Source organism: Dipodomys spectabilis, unplaced genomic scaffold (assembly GCF_019054845.1).
Source record: "Dipodomys spectabilis isolate Male_0828 unplaced genomic scaffold, ASM1905484v1 ptg000599l, whole genome shotgun sequence".
NCBI lineage: Eukaryota > Metazoa > Chordata > Mammalia > Rodentia > Heteromyidae > Dipodomys > Dipodomys spectabilis.
The window spans coordinates 1,321,315-1,339,502 of record NW_024871276.1 but is presented as its reverse complement, the minus strand read 5'-3'; the positions used below and the strand labels follow the sequence as shown (position 1 = coordinate 1,339,502).

Sequence of the window (18,188 nt, the reverse complement as noted above, 5' to 3'; positions counted from 1 at the left end):
AAAGATAAACAATGTTCATAGACTAGAAGCCTCTGTTAAGAATATAACTTTCTTCAAATTGATCTATACAATCAAAGTACTCTCAATCAAAATTATGTTTATTTTTCACAAAATAAAATAGATGGTTCTATAATTTATAAAAAGGCAACAAAATTTATAAAAAGGCAAAGACTCTAGAGAAGCCAAAGAAGAATAGTATTGGAAGCGTAAACTAGCTGGCTTAATGACCACTTTAAAAGCAAACTAATTAAGATTTGTATTTGCAGAATGATATGTAACTCAGTGGGGCACAGGGAAATGAGAATGTACATACATGTCACCAAAGGATTTTCGACCGAAGTGCCAAGGTAAATCAAGAGGGAAAAGATAATCCTTTTAACACGTGGTGTTGCATTAAGTTGGCTTCCCATATGCTGAAAAATGAACATTGTCCCTCGGGCCTGACTTCTTACATTATTCTAATAGTCTTCACAGTACTTATTTCATAAGTATGGCAAGCAAAAATAAATTTGCAGATTCCCTTGAAAGGACAAGTCATACACCTGTCTTCATTGTCAAAATTATAATCTTGTCCACAAACTTTTTCTTGTTTCTGGTAAATTTGCAATTTGCCAGGTTTCTATAAATGGCCTTATTTTATGTTAAGTGCAATTTATTAAATGTCTTCAATGAATACAAACATTCTAATTTTTTGAAAGCAAATACTACATTCTCATTCAAATGGGAAATGATCCATGAGCACCTTATTTACAAAGCAGCTGTGAAAATACTAAAATTGGGCCTTTAGGTCTTCCTGTGAATCAGACAGAAAAAAGAAAGTTCAGGAACTTCCCAAATGAGTTAATTTATATCCTCATTAAAAACACATTTGCTAAATTTGGAATAGATAGGTAAGGCAATTCTGGAGAAATGTTTAACCAACAGTAGCTCTATTAGAAATAGAATCTGGTACCCAGGGTTTCTTCATGACTGGATAATGGTTCCTTCTCCCTAACTAAAACTAGGGCTTTAAAGTTTTATTTCTAGATGAACAGTTATTGCATCCACATTTTTCCTTCTTTTGTTGGTAGGGTGGGGGTCTGAGACCAGCTCATTGGCTAGCATTCTTAACCCCCATGATTTTTCTTTCTTTGTGAATTCTAACACAGATGTGCAGCTTTTCCTTCTGTGCCAGCTGTCACATCAAGACCACTCAGTTTGTGCCCCAAACCCCTTTAAGGATTTTCCAAATTATTTTTCTTTGTATTCAGAAAGTAGAATGTAGTTTCCTACGTAGATTTGTGGTGCATGATTTTTGTTTTTGTCGGTCGCGAGGCTTGAACTCTGGGCTTGGGCACGGAGTCCCTGCGCTCCTCAGCTCAAGGCAAGCGCTCTACCACTTGAGCCACAGCGGCACTTCCGTTTTCTAGTGGTTTATTCGAGATAAGAGTCTCATGGACTTTCCTGCCCAGGCTGCTTTGAAAACCTCGATCCTCAGATCTCAGCCTCCTGAGTAGCTAGGATGACAGGCGTGAGCCACCGGCTCCCCGCCTGTTATGTTGCATGCTTTTGATTATTTTTTCCCCTGGTGATCTAGTTTCTGATCATACATGTTACTAGCCACTCACTTCTAAAAGTTTTTTTGTTTCTTTAGCTCTAGATTTTCACATCTGACTTAATACAAGGAAAGAAATCATTACTGTGTTTCTACGCTAATTTCCATGCAATTTCTTTTTCCTTTCTTATTTTTAAATTTTTTTGTGCCAGGCTTGAACTCAAGGCATAGGGGCTTGAATTCATGGCCTGGGCACTGTCTCTGAGCTTCTTTTACTTCAGGTTGAGTGCTCTACCACTTGAGCTACACCTCCACTTCTGGTTTCTTTTGGTAGTTTAGTGCAGAGAAGAGTCTTAGACTTTTCCTGCCCACGCTGGCTTCAAATCCCCATCCTCAGATATCAGCCTCCTGAGTAGATAGAATTACAGGTATTCTTAATAGCAAAATGTTCTCAGTTTGTTGAATCTTCCTCATAGATATGCCTAGTTTGAAGGAGAGAAAAAGTAGTATGTAATTTCCAGGGATTCTTGCTGCAGAAATTCATCTCAAACTAGTCATCTCAACAATGGCAGACATATTCTTCTAAAAAAAGATATTAGCAAAACAGTTAAAAGTTGGAGAATATTTGGAAGCATAAAAGAACTGCTATTTTTCCCCTTGGTTCTTTGAAATAGGATCTTACTAAGCAGCGCAGACAGGCCTCAAACCTGAGATTTTCCTGTGTCAGCTTCCTGCATAATCAGATTAAGGGCATCTGCCATCATGCCATCATGCTCAGCTGTTTATACTAGGTTTGGGCTACTTTTTATGCTTGAAATTATCCATAGTAAAAAGGCAATTGTAGTTTTTGTTTTGTGCTGGTTCTGAGACTTGAACATAGGGCCTCATGCTGTCACTTAGGCTTTTCACTCCTAGCTGGTGTTCTACCATTTGAGTCATGCCTCCAGTCTGGAATTTTTGTTGGTTAATTGGAGATATTCGTAGGACTTTCTTGGCTAGGCAAGTTTTGAGCTGACATCTTCTGGGTCTTAGCTTCCTGAGTAACTAGGATTAAAAGCATGAACCACCAGTGCTTGGCAAGGTAAATGTTTTAAACAGAGTTAGTGGTCTATCAATAACCTTGTGATAATCACTTATAAATTAAAAGACATAATTAGGCAGTGTGCAAAAGAAAATATATGGTGCCTGGTGCACTAGATCATACTTGTAATATCAACTTCTTGGGAGGCTGAGGCAGAAGGATGGCTTGGGCTCAAGTGCTTTTGAGGACTTCATAGGGAAGGTCCTTATGAATTGAGTGTATTAAGCAAGGGGGTTGGGCAGAGGTACACTTCCTTAAGAAACATACATAGACATGTTTTCTTTCATAGATTATTTTCTTTCATTGCTATTACAAAATATTCACAAATATGTAGCCAAAAAAGCACTCATTTGCTACATACCATTTATTATCTTATAGGTCTAGAGCTTAGAATTGCAACATGGGCCCGGCGATATTGGCTCACGCCTGTAATCCTAGCTACTCAGAAGGCTGAGATCTAAGGATCACAGTTTGAAGCCAGCCCAGACAAGAAACTCCATGAGACTCTTATCCCCAATAAACTACTCAGAAAAGCTAGAAGTGGCACTGTGGCTCAAGTGGTAGAATGCTAGCCTTGAGCAAAGGACACTCAGGTACAGCATCCAGGACCTGAGTTCAAACCCTTGCAAGTTCTAGGCTAGAGTTCATTTCCGTGCCCTTTTCAGGAGGCAGTTTGTGGGAGGTGATACTGGGATTTGAAATCAGGGCCTCCTATTTTCTAGGCTGGTGTGTATCACTTGACCCAATCTTTCCAGACTTGTTTGACTTGTTTTCTGGTGCTTTATGAGATAGGATTTATTTTCTGCCTGGGCACATCACTGGGATAACTGGCTAGCACCACCACGTCCAGCCTCCCTCTGTGGAGATGGAGTCTCACAGACTTTTCTGCCCAGGCAATCCTGAACTGAGATCATCTCCTTCTTGGTCTCCCACATATCTTGGGATGACAGATGCATGCCATTGTGCCCAGATATGGGTTGGGAAGAGATCTTACAAACTTTTCTGTCCAGAATGGCCTCACACCTTTATTCCCCAATCTCAACTTCCCAAATAGCTAGGAATAGCTCAGTGGTAGAGTTTTCCTTAGTGTGCTTAGAGCTTGGCTTCAGTACCCAGCACTACAAAGAAAAAAAAAAGTATCAGCAGACTACTCAAGTATTTGTCTTAAATCCATGTATGAATCCCTTATAGCTACTGTAATAAGTTGCTAGAAACTATTTGGCTTTGAAGAACAGATATTTATTCTCTTGTTATAGTCCTGAATTTTAAGAAAAATATGAAATTAAGGGGCTAACAATGCCATGTAAACCCTGAAGGCTCTAGAGAAGAACCTTTGCTTTTTCAGAGCTTCTGTTGGTTATAAGTAATCCTTAGCATTCTTTGGCTTGAGGCCTCATCACTCAGTTTCAGCATCTATTGTTTCATGGCCAAGTTGCTCTCTCCTTGTGAGCAAACAGTTACTGGTTTTAAGACCCTTCAATCCAACATGACCTTATGATAACTCAAACACATCTATAAAGATGCTATTTTCAAATAAAACTCTTTCAACGGTATTAGGACTTTAGTTCATCTTCTGACAGGATTCATTGCAACTCAGACCAGTCAGTCCTGTTAGAATTAGCTGAAGTAGAGGTTGGACTGACCTGCACTAATTATGAAGGGCTCAGACAATCAGACACTGCGAAGGTCTTTCAGAGATGTCTGTAATTGAAGTCCAGTCATTTGTATTTCTTCATCCGCTAGTTATTAGCTACAGGCAATCTCTGAGGAGGAGGCAAAGCAGCATCTCTTGGCCTAAACAATGTCTATAAAGGGGAACAGCTCTGAACCCTCACCTACTAACATCTATAACAAATGGGGGAATGTTGTGGTCTTGGAAAGGAGATCTTTTTTTTTTTTTTTTTTTTTTTTGTCGGTTGTGGGGCTTGAACTCTGGGCCTGGGCGCTGTCCCTCAGCTCTTCAGCTCAAGGCGAGCGCTCTACCACTTGAGCTACAGCGCCACTTCCGGTTTTCTGGTGGTTTATTGGAGATAGGAGTCTCACGGTCTCTCCTGCCCGGGCTGGCTTTGAACCGCGATCCTCAGATCTCAGCCTCCTGAGTAGCTAGGATTACAGGCGTGAGCCACCAGCGCCCGGCTGGAAAGGAGATCTTGATGTGTTCCTCAAGATGTGATATATTATGCCTTTTAAATAGAGCTTAAAACTAAAAATTCTATTGTATATATATTCACAAATATTTGTGATAAAAGTTATACAGGGAAAGTTCTACAGTTGGGTGGTGAGTTCCCAGTTTTCCATTATATTAGGCTTTATAATTAATAGGTTTTCACATTATCTTTGTATGCATCAATTATATTCACTAAAAAAAAAAATCTAGATTTTTAAGGAAAATACATGTGGGCAAAGAAAGAAAATTCTGAATCCATTGTTAAACTCTGAATATTCAGATAAAGAAGAACTTCTGAAATTCCTTTGCATTTTTTGTTCACTTGTGTATATAAGTACCTTATAGATTTAAAAATAAATTGGCAGTAGTGTGTTGTTACATCATAATATATTTCCCCTTTCAAATACTTTCAAACTGAATTGTTTACTGTGACTAAGATTTCTTTCTTTTTTTAACTGAAAGTATTCTGTGTAAGGTTGCTGGAGTGATTATTAGATCTGCTTATGCAATAAAGACAACCAGTTTAATGTGTCAATATTTATATGTTATCATTTGATATTTAAATTCCACCATGGGCTGCACACTCATGGTACAACCCTGTAGTCCAACTACTCAGGAGGCCAAGATCTGGAAAATCATAGTTCAGAGGCAGCTTGGGCAGAAAAGTCTAAGAGGCTCCATTTCTAATTAGTCAGCAAAAAGCCAGGCTGAAGGCATGGCTCCAATGCCAGCAGTAAGCAAGCAAGCTGAACAAGCACAAAACCCTTGAGTCCAAGCCACACTACAGGGCACTAAAAAAAATTCACCATGATAATATTATATAGAAAAAATATTAACTATATATGCTTATATATGTTAATATATTATTATATAGAACAATGTTGAATGATTGGCACAGGAGGCTAAAATCTGAGAATTTGGGTTCAAAGCCAGCCCAGGCAGTAAAGTCCCTGAAACTCTTATCTCCAGTTAACCACCAAGAAAACCAGAAGTGGAGCTATGGCTCAAAGTGGTAGATTGCTAGCCTTAATCTGAAGAGCTCAGGGACAGCATCCAGGCCCTGAGATCGAGGCCTAAAAAAAAAAAAAAAAAAAAACGGTGTGAATAATATTTGTATGTTCACCGTTTTTACTTTAAAAATGTGTGTGGACACTAACAGATTAAAGAAGGATACCCTAAGAGAGGAACACAAAGGCATAACTTCTCTAAACATTTAAAATACTGTCTATTGAAATGAACTCCGAAAAAAAGTGGGGAGAGTGATAGATGGGGTGAGATTGACTAGGATATATTATAAAAGTGGAAATGTGTCCATGAAATCCTTCTTTATATAAGGTAAGCTAATAATCAAAAGTGTTTGTGTTGTAAATGTCACATAGTTTTATATCTACATAAGGAAAAGAAATGGAAGAATACACTCCAGTGGGAATAGGAAATGAGGTAGTATATCGGGTCAGTTTATATACTTGTTTCTAGAATCAGGCCTTGTGCATTCAAGAAGTCCTGATAGAGGGGCTGGGAAGGTGGCTCAGTGGTAGAATGCTTGCCTTGCATGCATGAGGCCCTGGGTTTGATTCCTCAGCACCACATAAGCAGAAAAAGCCAAAAGTGGCACTGTGGCTTAAGTGGTAGAGTGCTAGCCTTGAGCTGAAGAGCTGAGGGACAGCCCAGGCCCAGAGTTCAGGCCCCATGACCGACCAAAAAAAAAAAAAAGACAAAAATTCAGCTGTTTTCCTGGTTTCCTTGTTGGGAACCTGAGGTGTTCCTATGTTCGAATGGAATAATGTACAGGAAATCACTTTGAAAATGACAATGCAATAAGGAAGTATAATAAATACTAATACCCCCTTTCGTAGTGATATTCTCTATTGAAGAAGCCAAATATTAAGTTTTTTGGAACTTCTTAAATCCAAAGAGGTTAGGAAGATTGTTTCTTTTAATTTGTTTACATAGCAACTTTTTGTTTTGTTTTTAAATCCAGGACTGGACAACTGAATTTAAAGGCCAGCTGAAGCTCAATAGTTTGAACTTCATTTAAATGAAGATGGAATGAAAGAAGAAAGAACTGTTAAAATTATGTAAGTTTTTTATACAGCCAAGTAAAGGATTCAGCTCTTGTTCCAAAAGATCAATGAAGATGGTATTCTTAAATTTTCCTTGCTTCTATGAAACTCCCTAATTATGTAATTTTCTTTTATTATATTGGTTTACTCTGAATTTTATTGTCAAACATGACCTGAAATTCAATTTATAGAAATACTGACAATAAACTGTAACTTAAATTGGAACATTTGTATACTAATATGATGCAGTGTTGTTTCACAGTTCTCTGCATTGAAGACTATTCTGAACTCTAAATATTTAAATAAACTGCACTAAAATACAATGAGATTGTGTCTGGGTATATGATTTGTATAACAACTAAGTGTTCTAAAAACACTTCTACTCTCTTGGTAGCCACTTTTTATACTGCTTTCTCTGAGCTAGTTCTGGAGATATGATTTCATACCCACACCTTTTTAGTTCAAATTCTAATTATGCTTCTTAATCTCTTATTTGTCCATCAGAAAGTTACCCAAATGCTTTAAGTTTTAGCTTGCTCCCAAAATGAAGATGCTAGAATTTATCTCATTGAATGCAATATCTATGACCCTATTATATGCTTGAATAGCATTTTCCCTATTTCTCCAATGTAGAATTTGAATGTTTAGTAGTTAATGGAATTGACTAATATTCAGTGGACTACCTGATTATTTGTTCAAAAATGCAATGTCCAACACCAACAATGTCTGTCTGTCAAGATCGCTTCAGAGAGGCCATTAGGAGTTTATCGCTTCTATATTCCAGGTCAGAAATGCTTGTGATTTGGATTAGCTGTCAGCAGCAGAGATGAGAAGTAGTCAATGAAAATGTATTTTGAAGGTAGAGGGGACAGGACTTGCTGAAGGACTGGAAATGGGAATGGAATAGGTTTTGGATCCTATAGTGGTACCATTAAATTGAGATAGGAAAGAAGAGGGGAAAAGGTGTGTAGAAGTAGAGTTCTATTTTAAATATATTAAGTTTGAGAGATGATTATCATCTCAGTGGAGATGTTGAGGGGATTGCTAAAGCAAAAGATGAGCCCGAGTAGACATATTTGGAAATCATCAGTCATCAGTTTATAGCTGATACTTAAAACCAAGGTGATAGTAATGTCAGAGAACTGTATGTAGAAATAAAGAGGAGAAGTCTGAGGTGGAGGGCATTGCATCATTTAGAGGCCAGGAAGAAGGGCCAGCCAAGAAGTCTAGATAGCAACAGCTATTAGGAAATCAACCTCCCACTGCTGAATGGTAGAGTAGGACTGAGAATTGACCGTTTGCTCACTGTTTTATGCACAGTAGCTCAGTAGACTCATTACATAGGGCCCCCAGTAGATTCGAGGGTGGGGCCCTTATGTGTGTGTGTGGGGGGGGACAAAAATATGTATTGCTAGCTTCGAATAGCTCTTTTCCCCTCTGTCTGCCCAATCACAAAAAGAATGGGTCTGAACAAATGGAGAGCACTTTGTGATCATTGATAAAATGGAATATAGAAATTTGGAGCTCAGTTATATAACCTTGGTCACGTAATGAGACCCTATCTCAAAGCACCACTACTACAACTAAAATTATTAAGCCTGGGGGCGTGTAGTTTAGTGGTAGTGCTCTTGCCTAGAAGCAAGAGGCTCTGGGTTCCATTCCAAGCATTGCAAAAAATAAATAAATACGTTGCCAAATCTATGCCCATGCCTGAACTCTACTGGACAATTGACAGTATCATGCTTATGGTTGTATCAAGTTAATCTTGAAAGTGGAGAAGGAATTGGGGTGGGGGAGATGAGGGAGAAAGATCAAAGTAAATATTATAAAAATAGGAAGTGAGATTCAAGGTATGCTGAGATGGAACTCTTAGAATTATTACCCTTGTGTAATTCTTGCTTGGCAAACAGCAACAACAACAACAAAACCCAAATAAAAAGAAAACAAACTCTCAAACATTTTTCCATATAGTATTGGGGATTGAACCCAAGGCTTGCTAGGCAAGAATTCTACTTTTTTACTTTTCTAAATTATTTTTTATTTTGTTCTTGAAATGGATTCTTGACTAATACCGCTCTGGCTGGCCTCACACTCAGAATCTTCCACCTTATGCCTCTCAGAAAGCTGGGATCATAAGCTAGCACCACCCTGAGCTACATAACTCATATATTGAATTAACAGTTCATATTAGCTAAGAATAAACTTTAGATACCTAATGGGAGTCCATGTCAAGAAAATAGGGGTACTGAAATTTTGAAAAGTAGATAAGAGAATAAAGAGGAAGAACCCTTTACCTTGTTATTAGCATAAATTAATTGTACAAGGAAGATTCATTGTGATATTTACCTACATTCCCATAATTGCTCACACAACTTTTAAAAGATTTTTTTAAAGCATATATTGGCTGCAATGGGGTTTCAGTATAATTTCCATCCATCCATATCATGTACCCCTGATCAAACTCATCCTCTCCATCTCTTTCTCTCCCTCAACCTTGCACATCTGTCCCCCCAGGCCTGCTTACTCAGCTTCTTCAACTTAGCTAGTGCTTTCTTTGAAATTTCTTTGAGTTTTCTGAGAAACTTCCAAGCCTCTACAGGGATTACATGCTTTGGGGACCCCTGGAAACCTCACTTCAAACTCCCACAGAAATGGGGGAGGGAAGGAAAAATAAAAGTAAAACGTTCTCTGGTCCTTTAAAGTTACCTTTCCTCAAGCTGTGTTTCTGTACTATATTTTGTTATGCATCTTAATGTTTTTTTTTCCCCTATTTGTCTTAAATTCTCAATCATGTAGCGTACTTAATGGTATGGAAACAGGGAGCCCTAAACCTTTATCGGAAGGTTTTAGTGGACGATGGCAGCACATGAATACGGGTGTGGAAGTAGTCGGTGCCACAAGGACTCTTCACTACGAACTTCCCATTCACTAGTAGCTTCCGGTATCCCTTACCCGTGTCTGACTAGCCAATCAGAGAAGAGTCGTTCGCAGTTGCGAGGTCGGCCGTAGCCAATGAGAGATCTGGGCGCTTTGATGGGGTGAGACTTACAGCCTGCTAGTGGAATCCTCGGGGCTGTGGTTACGCGATTAGGGTGGACTGAAGATTGACTGGCATGCAAACGATCCACTGCTTTTGGACAGACACGCATTTGAGTGGGAGGGGGGCTGTAGGCGGAGCAACGAGGCCATTTTGTTATCCAATGGGTCGCTCGCTACGCTCAGAAGGAAAGCTAAATGACCAATGGCGCGCAGATATGGTCCCGTGGGCGGGGCTTAGGTGCACAGGGCTCCACGAGCGCTTTCAAATAGCGTGCTTCCTCTCGTCACGGCCAGCGCCTCCTCTACGCTTCATTCATTCATTCCTCCCCCCCCCCCCTTCATTCACGGAGGTAGCGAGGCCTAGTTAGAAGCCATGGAGAGCGCTGTGCCCGCCGCCGGCTTCCTGTACTGGGTGGGCGCGAGCACGGTGGCCTACGTGGTCCTGCGCGTCTCGTACTCGCTCTTCACGGCCTTCCGGGTCTGGGGTGTGGGTCACGAGGCCGGGGTCGGCCCGTGGCTCGGTGCCTGGGCAGGTGAGTCGGACGCGGCGCCCTCGCTCCCCTCTCGCCCTGCAGCCCGGGTCTCGCGGTTCGGCGCGGCCCTGGCTCGCGGGCCCCAGTGCAGGGCCTGCCGCCGGCTGCCGTCCCGGCCCTGCGGCCGCCTCTCACGGCCTCCCGAGAGCTTCCTTAGACTTGCGGTAGCCCAGTACTCCTGCCCCGGGCTTCCTCAGACGCGTGGTGGAGTTTTGCTCGAGTGTCTTTTGGGTGGAAGGAACTCCGGGAATCCAGCGTGCAGACGTGGTGGGGGCGGGGCAGAAACCTGTCCCAACTCCGTGGCCTTGGTGTCCCGTAAGCCATTTGGGGGTTTTTGTGACCGGAATCCGGTGCCTTGCTACCTATCCCCCGCCCACCGAGGTCTGCACCCGGCGAGTGATTGTAACACCGAAGTTTGAAAGAAAAACAACCACGGCCGCCGCCGCCGCGGGCCCTCCGCCAAGTGAGGATAAACAGCGTCCAGTGGCCCGTCGGGGCGGGGGGGGGGGGGGGGGGGGGGGGGGGAGGACGGGCGGGGTGTGCGCACGCGCGGGGCGTGCGCGCGCGGGACCCCCGGAGGCACGGTCCCGGGAGCCCTGCCCTCCGCCGGGGACTTGCACTTGGCTTATTTCGTGTCGTTTGCAGACACTAAACACAGCCGCCTTCTGGAGTCCTGGTGCGTGCGGCGGGAACGCCGTCTGTGTGCCTCGGAAAGACGGTAACTCAGCCTGCCCTGGGAATACTTTCTTCTTCTTTCTGTGTCCGCACAGACAGTGAGCCACACACAGGGACTTTGCTCTGTCCGGTGGGCAGGTTTTGAAAATGGAGGACAAAGGTCAGACGGGAAAAGTTGAGAGGATTGATCGCTAGCGCGCTCTCGCGTGTGGCCTCTGTTTTGTGTTTCCTCTTATTTCTCCTCCCTTTGACTTTTTCTTTTTGGAAAGAAGCAGTTGATGGGTGAAGATAGGTGGACTTGGGATTCTGTTCACTTCTCAAGCATTTTATTGAATTTTGAGGTGGTTAATGTCACTTGAAGGAAAGAGACACTAAAAATGTTCCTGAGTGTAGTTCATTCAGAAACATTTAAACAGCGTAGTAGGAAAGACATAAACTTTTGGGACTGCAACACACACTAGAAAACATCCTGTAGAAGTGAATTTTCAAGAACTTTCAATGTGGAGCCACTGTGACCTTAGAAAACTTACCTTTTTCTGGCTGCTTGTTCTTTTTGGATAGTCTTTGTGTGTGGGGAAAACACTAAGTTTTCAATTTGATGGTAATGAAGATTAGAATTTCACAATTGACTTGCCCAATTGGAAAAACTTGCTTGTTGTATTTTAAAAGTTAAGCAAGACACACATGCCATCAGGAGTTACTTATCAAGATGAAATGTTGTAATTTGTAAGCCAAGTCCAGTGTTATTTTTTTCAGCTCTTATAGAAAATTATTATGAACAACAAGATATAACAACAATGGTTTTAGAACAGGTTAAGGAAATGTGAAATGTATTTGAGAAAAAACAAATGAATTCTTCTTAGATTTCAAGAAGTGTCTGGGTGCGCAGACATTATCTGCAAGGAATTTCAGTCCCTAAGGAAAATGGGAAATAGCTAAGAATTTAATGTGGCTGATAAAGAATGGAATTTATTACATTCTCCTTTCTAGTAGAAAGGAAAAAAAGTGGTGAGGAGGAAAGAGGAAGAGTAAATACTGGAGAAATTTACTAAACGTTTGTCCATCACAAAGTTTTTATTACTTGAAAGATCCAATCAAGCTAGAAAGGCAAGGCCAAAGGTGTAAGTCCAGTGTTATTAATAACTTTGTTTTGTTTTGCTATTTAAAATTGCCATTCTGAGGTTGATTGTTGATGTGTCCAGGGGCTTGGAGTCTGTGGTTTGCAGTCTGGGCACGGCCCTGTGTCCCCTGCGTCTTGGCTACTGTGGACCTGCTCTGCTCTGGGTGCATAAATTCCAAGAGAAACAGGAATAAATAATGACAGAAAATGGGATTGGAACTGTTGGAATAAGCAATTTTGTACAGGATGCTTTGGGAGATACTATTTACTGTAGTCCACCTGAAGTTGGGACAAAATTGAAAAATGCAAGATGAGTTTGGCACTTAGAAAATGTGAAAGCTACCAGTGAACTCTCCTGTCCTCTGTCAGAAGTAACAGCAGTTAATGAAGCATTTGCAGAAAATCCAGGGCTTGTCAACAAATCTTGTTATGAAGATGGTTGGGTGATAAAGATGACACTGAGTAACCCTTCAGAAGTATATGTACTAATGAGTGGAGAACCGTATGAGAAATACATCAACTTGATTGAGGAGTAAAAATGGCATCCTGAATTAAGAGTGAAGTAACTTACTGCAGCGTAGTTGTCTAAATTAGTGGTGGATGAAAAACTTAAAATAATATTTTGCAACCACTCAACACTTTTCCAGTAGGAAAAGCAATGACTCAACACTGCTATGAGAGAAAATACCCTTCACTTTCCAATGATTACAGACAAACAAAATATGTTTGTTTGTTTGTTTTTGTAATACATTAATGAATTTTAGGCTAAACCCTAGGATCTGGTATTGTATTCAAAATGCATTACCCAGGGTAAAAACTGTAAAGTTATATATCTTATAAATGATAGATCATTCTGTAACTTGCTTATATCCATATCTGGATTTGGATTCATCTAATGACTTTGCCATTTGAAATAATAGGTAGTGGAGGAAAGTGCTTGTTGGACAGTGGCAGATGAATTCTAGCTCTGTTTTATAAAGCACCGCATTTGCTGGTGCTGTTTTTATACAGTGAAGCAGCAGTTTTGCAACAAAGTAAGAAAATAAATAAAATATTAAACCTTTTCATTAAACATGAAATAAAATGGCCCATATAAATTAATAATTCAAATGATAAGTCCAAGTCACCTACTTAAGGAGTCCCATGTAAAAGTGACATTATCATTTCATAATTAACACTTATATTGAAAAGATATCACTCTACACAAAGGAAAAGTGATAAACTGGGGAAGAATTTATGTAAGATGTAGAAGTGAAATGAATAGAGCACCAAAACAAAAGAGAGGATCATGGTGTTCTTATTGAAGTGTAATTGTATCTGTTCCAATTTACTCTGGAGTATAGGAAAAACTTTTTTTCAGTACCAGGATTTAAACTCAGGGATCTCATAGAGCACTTACACTAAGACCCTAATCCTTTTGCTTTCAGTTTATTGTTCAGATAAGGTGCCAAGTTTTTGCCCTGTCTGACTTCAGGCCTAGATGCTTCTATCTCTACCTCCTCAGAAGCCAGGATTACATGTATGAGCTACTATAACCTGCCTGAAAAATTGTCCTTAAATTTTAAGTGCTTAAACAGAAGTGATCAAATAGTTTTACATGCATTATTTGCACGTGACTTGGATCTTCAAATACTTCCTCAGTCTCTTCAAGTTTTAGGGAATCTTTCAAAAGCAGTTTGTGGGGTGAAGTTATTTGAAAATCTGACAGGCAACCCTTGAATAAAAAGGTTAAACTGTGACTAAAACAGGTAGTTTGCTTAACAAGAGTTGTGATTTTTAGAATTAATTTTGGTAAGTTAGTGATGCTAATAAATATTTTCCCTTATAACATCATTCTTAATCTGAAGAGCCTAATCTTTCTGTCTATAATCCTAAGTATTCAGGAGGCTGAGATCTGAGAGGACCACAGTTTTAAGCCAGCCTGGGTAGACAAGACTGTGAGACTCATCTCCAGCTAACTAACAAAAAGCCAGAATTGGAGGGGTAGAGGACCAGCTAAAGGAAAAAATTGAGCCAGAACACAAAGCCCTCAGTTTAAGCCCTAATATCTACCCCCCCCTCCCCACACACACTCTGAAAAAGGAGCTTGTACAACCTTGAATAAAATGCTACTGGGAGGCATTGCTTACTTTCTGATATTCAATTAATATATTCATCTCCATAACCAATTAAATGGTCTTAAGTACCCAGTAGTAATTAATGCATGTTGAGTTGATTTCTTCTCTTTCTGTTCCTGCTCTTCCTCCTCCTTTTTTTTTTCCTTCTTCTTCCTGATAGAATCTAGGACATCACATACTGAACATGTACCCTGTGCACTGTCCAGCTCCCTATTCTTGTTTTTTATTTTCTTTTGATGTGACTGGAGTTTGAATTCAGGGCCTTCTGCTTGCTCGGCAGCTGCTTTACTACTTTGTTGGAAAATATTATAGCAAGGAACAACATTAAGTGTCCAGTGAAGTTCTAATATGAAATAAACATGCTTTTCCAATTGAACTTCATCTCAAGATGCTTCTATCTAGCAAAATACCCTCACAGAGAGGATTGGATCCTCTTGTTTAGTCTTAACCTATGTGTTGCCATATCTCTCAGTGGCTTCACATCCTGCTTGGATGAAAATCTCAAATCCTCCTGTAGCATTGAGCAAGGCTTTGGACCTCTTGCCTTCTTTTACCTTTGACTGCATCTTCATCTATTTTTCTTTTTACTTTCTTTGATATAGCAACACCTGCCTTTGATGTTGCTTCAACCAACTTGGCATTCTGGCTCACTTGTGGTTTACTCTTCTCACAGAAGGCTCTTGTCTAAATATCCACATGCTGACCTCTTACCTCCTTCAAGATGCCCACATATCACTTTTCAACCCTTTCTCCTCCCCTGCTTTTTCTTCTTGTCAGCACCTGGGTGGGACCTGTCACAGTATCCTATCCTATATATGTTGTTCACGGAGGATGTTTCTTGTTTGCATCTGTTAGAGTATAAACACTGTGAAGGCAAAGGTGGTTTGAGAATATGTTTTTTAGTATTTTTGAGATTAAAGGATCATATGTTTCTGTGGTTATATTTTCTTTTGACTTTCCCTGAAGTTATTAAGTAAGTACAGACCTAAGACATGTTAATCTCCTGATATCTAAAAGTGCAATGATTTATAGTCTAAAACAAAACATAGACTAACCACAGGAGGAGTTTCTGCCGATGTAGACCCTGAACTAGATGATGTGCTATTTAAATCTCAGCTCTGACTGCTATAGCTATGTCACCTTAACTTCCATGTGCAAAATCAGGATAATGATAGGCTTGAAGTGCTAGTTAAATAAGATTAAGTGATTTAATAAGCATAAAATACTTAGTATAATACCTGAATATTGTATGTTATAGCTCACATTATTAGGTGTGTACCACCTCTAGTACATCCAACATTTCCAGGGTTTTCTTGAACACCTGATGACTGATTTACTGCCATACTTTCCTTTTGCATGGTTATCAAAGACCTCCATCCCAGCATATGTTACATTTAGCTTTGTTACTTTCTATTCTTTTTTAAAATTTTAATGATTTTTTAATTGTAAAAATACTGTGCAGAGAGGTTACAGTTACATGAGCAAGGTAATGAGTACATTTTCTAAGGTAATGAGTACATTTCCTATCAAGCATTGCTGCCTTTGTTTTTCCTCTACCGTACCCCCCTCCCCGCCTAAGTTGTTGCAATGGGCACACCTGTATCCCTATTTAAGCATTTTGTTTTTTCCCTTCCCCTCCCCAAATTATAGACGTGTATATACAAGATGCAGGGCACCGATATCAAATACAGTGAAAACAGGGGTTATACCGTGGGGGAAGAACATACAAAGCAACAAAAAAATCACATGGTACATTATAAAATATGTTAGAAACAATAGCAAGGAAAAAAAAAACACTTGTGTCCCTATCTTGGGGTTCATTTTGCTTAATATCATCTTATCTGGTACTCCTATTCTGTTTTAGACTTCCTTATTCTTGGTAATTCTTTCATCACCTTGCTTCTCACCCAGGTTTCCATAAGAGATGGCAAATGCAGATACCTTGGACAGATACACAAAATTAGAGGACTAGACAGGCCTCATTGCACATGGGTACCATGTTTTACTGATTGGGTGTAGTCTACTTGCTTTGGCCACCACACAACAAACCTGGGAGAAGTCATTCATTTTTAGTAGTGCAAGTAAAGTTGGTGGATCTTACTTACATCTCAGCTGTGCTTCTGTACCACATTACTGATTATGTTGATGGCATTGAATTGTCACAGCAATGTAATATACTTCTCAAGGTGTCTAGGAAAGAGAACAGTATCTTTCAGAAATATAAACAACTGGTTTTAAAGTTCCTTTAATATTTCTAGTATGTAAAAATATGTCTAGACTGATTTTTCTCTAGTGACTGGCATTAACTGCTAGTAGAAATGTTATCAGATTCACTCTAATGATAGCTGAACTTCTAGTCTGAACAAACAATGCTAATGGAGTAAACAAGCTCCCCTAATCTTGCTCATGGAGTCTACTGTGTCTGTGTGTGTTCAATTCTGTCATTGCCTGGTGATGAAGACTTTAGATAATGCGAAGAGAAAACAACCACAGCAACACATCACCAGGCAGGATAACAACATTCACACATTCTGAATTAGAGGAGGCTGGGTTCACAGGCTGTTATTGTAATGATGACATGTTAATTTGCAAAGTCTTTTTCAAGTATTCTTGAATGATTTCCACAGCTACCCTGGGTGGCAGGTCAGGGTTGTTTTTGTTCTTTCCACACACTATGCAGGACTAGGGGAGATACATACAGTCATGGATGGAAAGGTTACACAGCTAGTAAGTGGCAGAAGATGTTGAATCTAGGTTTTCTGGCTTCAGGCTCCATGTCCTGTCTGATTTATTTATAAAGTTCCTGAATAAAGGTGGCTTTAGGCGATGTGGAATATGTGCACAAGAGCTCATGAGTTGAACATCTCCCAAATGGTGCTTAATTGTGAAAAATCTACTCATGTGACACTCTAAACTCACAGGGGTCACAAGACTCAGTTGTGCTTGTGAAAAGGAGATACTAGGACATTATTATAGACCCACCAAATCTCTAAAAGACACAGTCTTAACTAGGTAGCCCTGGCTGTCTCCAGAATTCTGGGATCATAGAGTGTTTTCCTGGCTATTGATGATGACTCTTCAAAAAGAGATAGGCCAGTAATCTAATTACTTTTCTTTTTGTTCAGTCATCCAAATTATACAGAAAGAAAATGAGTGTAGGTTCAGCCAGAAGATATTTAGACTTTATATTTTTAGTTTCATATTTTATGGTGCTGAGGTTCAAACCCAGGAGAATGATGGTGGCCTAACCTATGGGAATGGGGGCAGGTAACTAAAAGAGGGAGTCAGGGGAGGAAAAAAATAGAAGCCATAGACTCTTACCGTAAATAAATGTATGATCATGAGAGTAAGGGAATCAGCCATGTCTAGAACTGTGAAGTATTTGGGCTTTGGGTGCTGACAAAACCCAAAAAGAAAGACCTAGCATTGGGAAGAAAATAAGGTTGATTTCTGATAGGTTCTGGGTGGATGTTATGAAATCTTAGTACTAAATCTTCCCTTAGTACTAAGGGAAGCTAAAACTTGGAAGGTTTGTGTCAAAATCCTTTGACTCAACTACCATTTATAATTGTTCTAAATTATACACAATAATTTATAGTCTATAGAAAAGATTGGCACTTCAGTGTATGATATTTTAGGAAAGGGAGAACATTATTTTTGATCAGTTTGTGTGTATTTGTATCACTTACTGTTCCAGTTTAGCAAGTCAATTAATTTCCTTTTGAACAGGAAATGGAAAGTACTCTGGGTTTATCATTAGATTGGTATTCATATCACACTTATTAGCTGTGGGATCTTTAGTCAGCCTTTTAAAAAAAATAGATTTGTGTAAAAGTCTATCCCTGTCTGTCTTTGCTAA

The 18,188-nt window shown here is 39.8% G+C and overlaps 1 protein-coding gene and 1 long non-coding RNA gene across 2 annotated transcripts in view; both read left to right on the top strand.

Moving 5' to 3' along the window:
* The first annotated feature begins 263 nt into the window (after window positions 1-263).
* Window positions 264-7,173, top strand: LOC122100740. The gene is made up of 2 exons (XR_006146241.1): window positions 264-347; window positions 6,764-7,173. It is a non-coding gene; the product is annotated as an uncharacterized LOC122100740 (long non-coding RNA).
* Window positions 7,174-10,158: 2,985 nt separating this feature from the next.
* The window catches only part of Hsd17b12 (hydroxysteroid 17-beta dehydrogenase 12), a 122,569-nt gene continuing 114,539 nt past the window's right edge, over window positions 10,159-18,188 (top strand). The window contains exon 1 of the mRNA XM_042671103.1: window positions 10,159-10,417. Within this exon, the coding sequence (XP_042527037.1) occupies window positions 10,258-10,417 (160 nt within the window). The 5' untranslated portion in view covers window positions 10,159-10,257. The remainder of the gene's footprint in view (window positions 10,418-18,188) is intronic.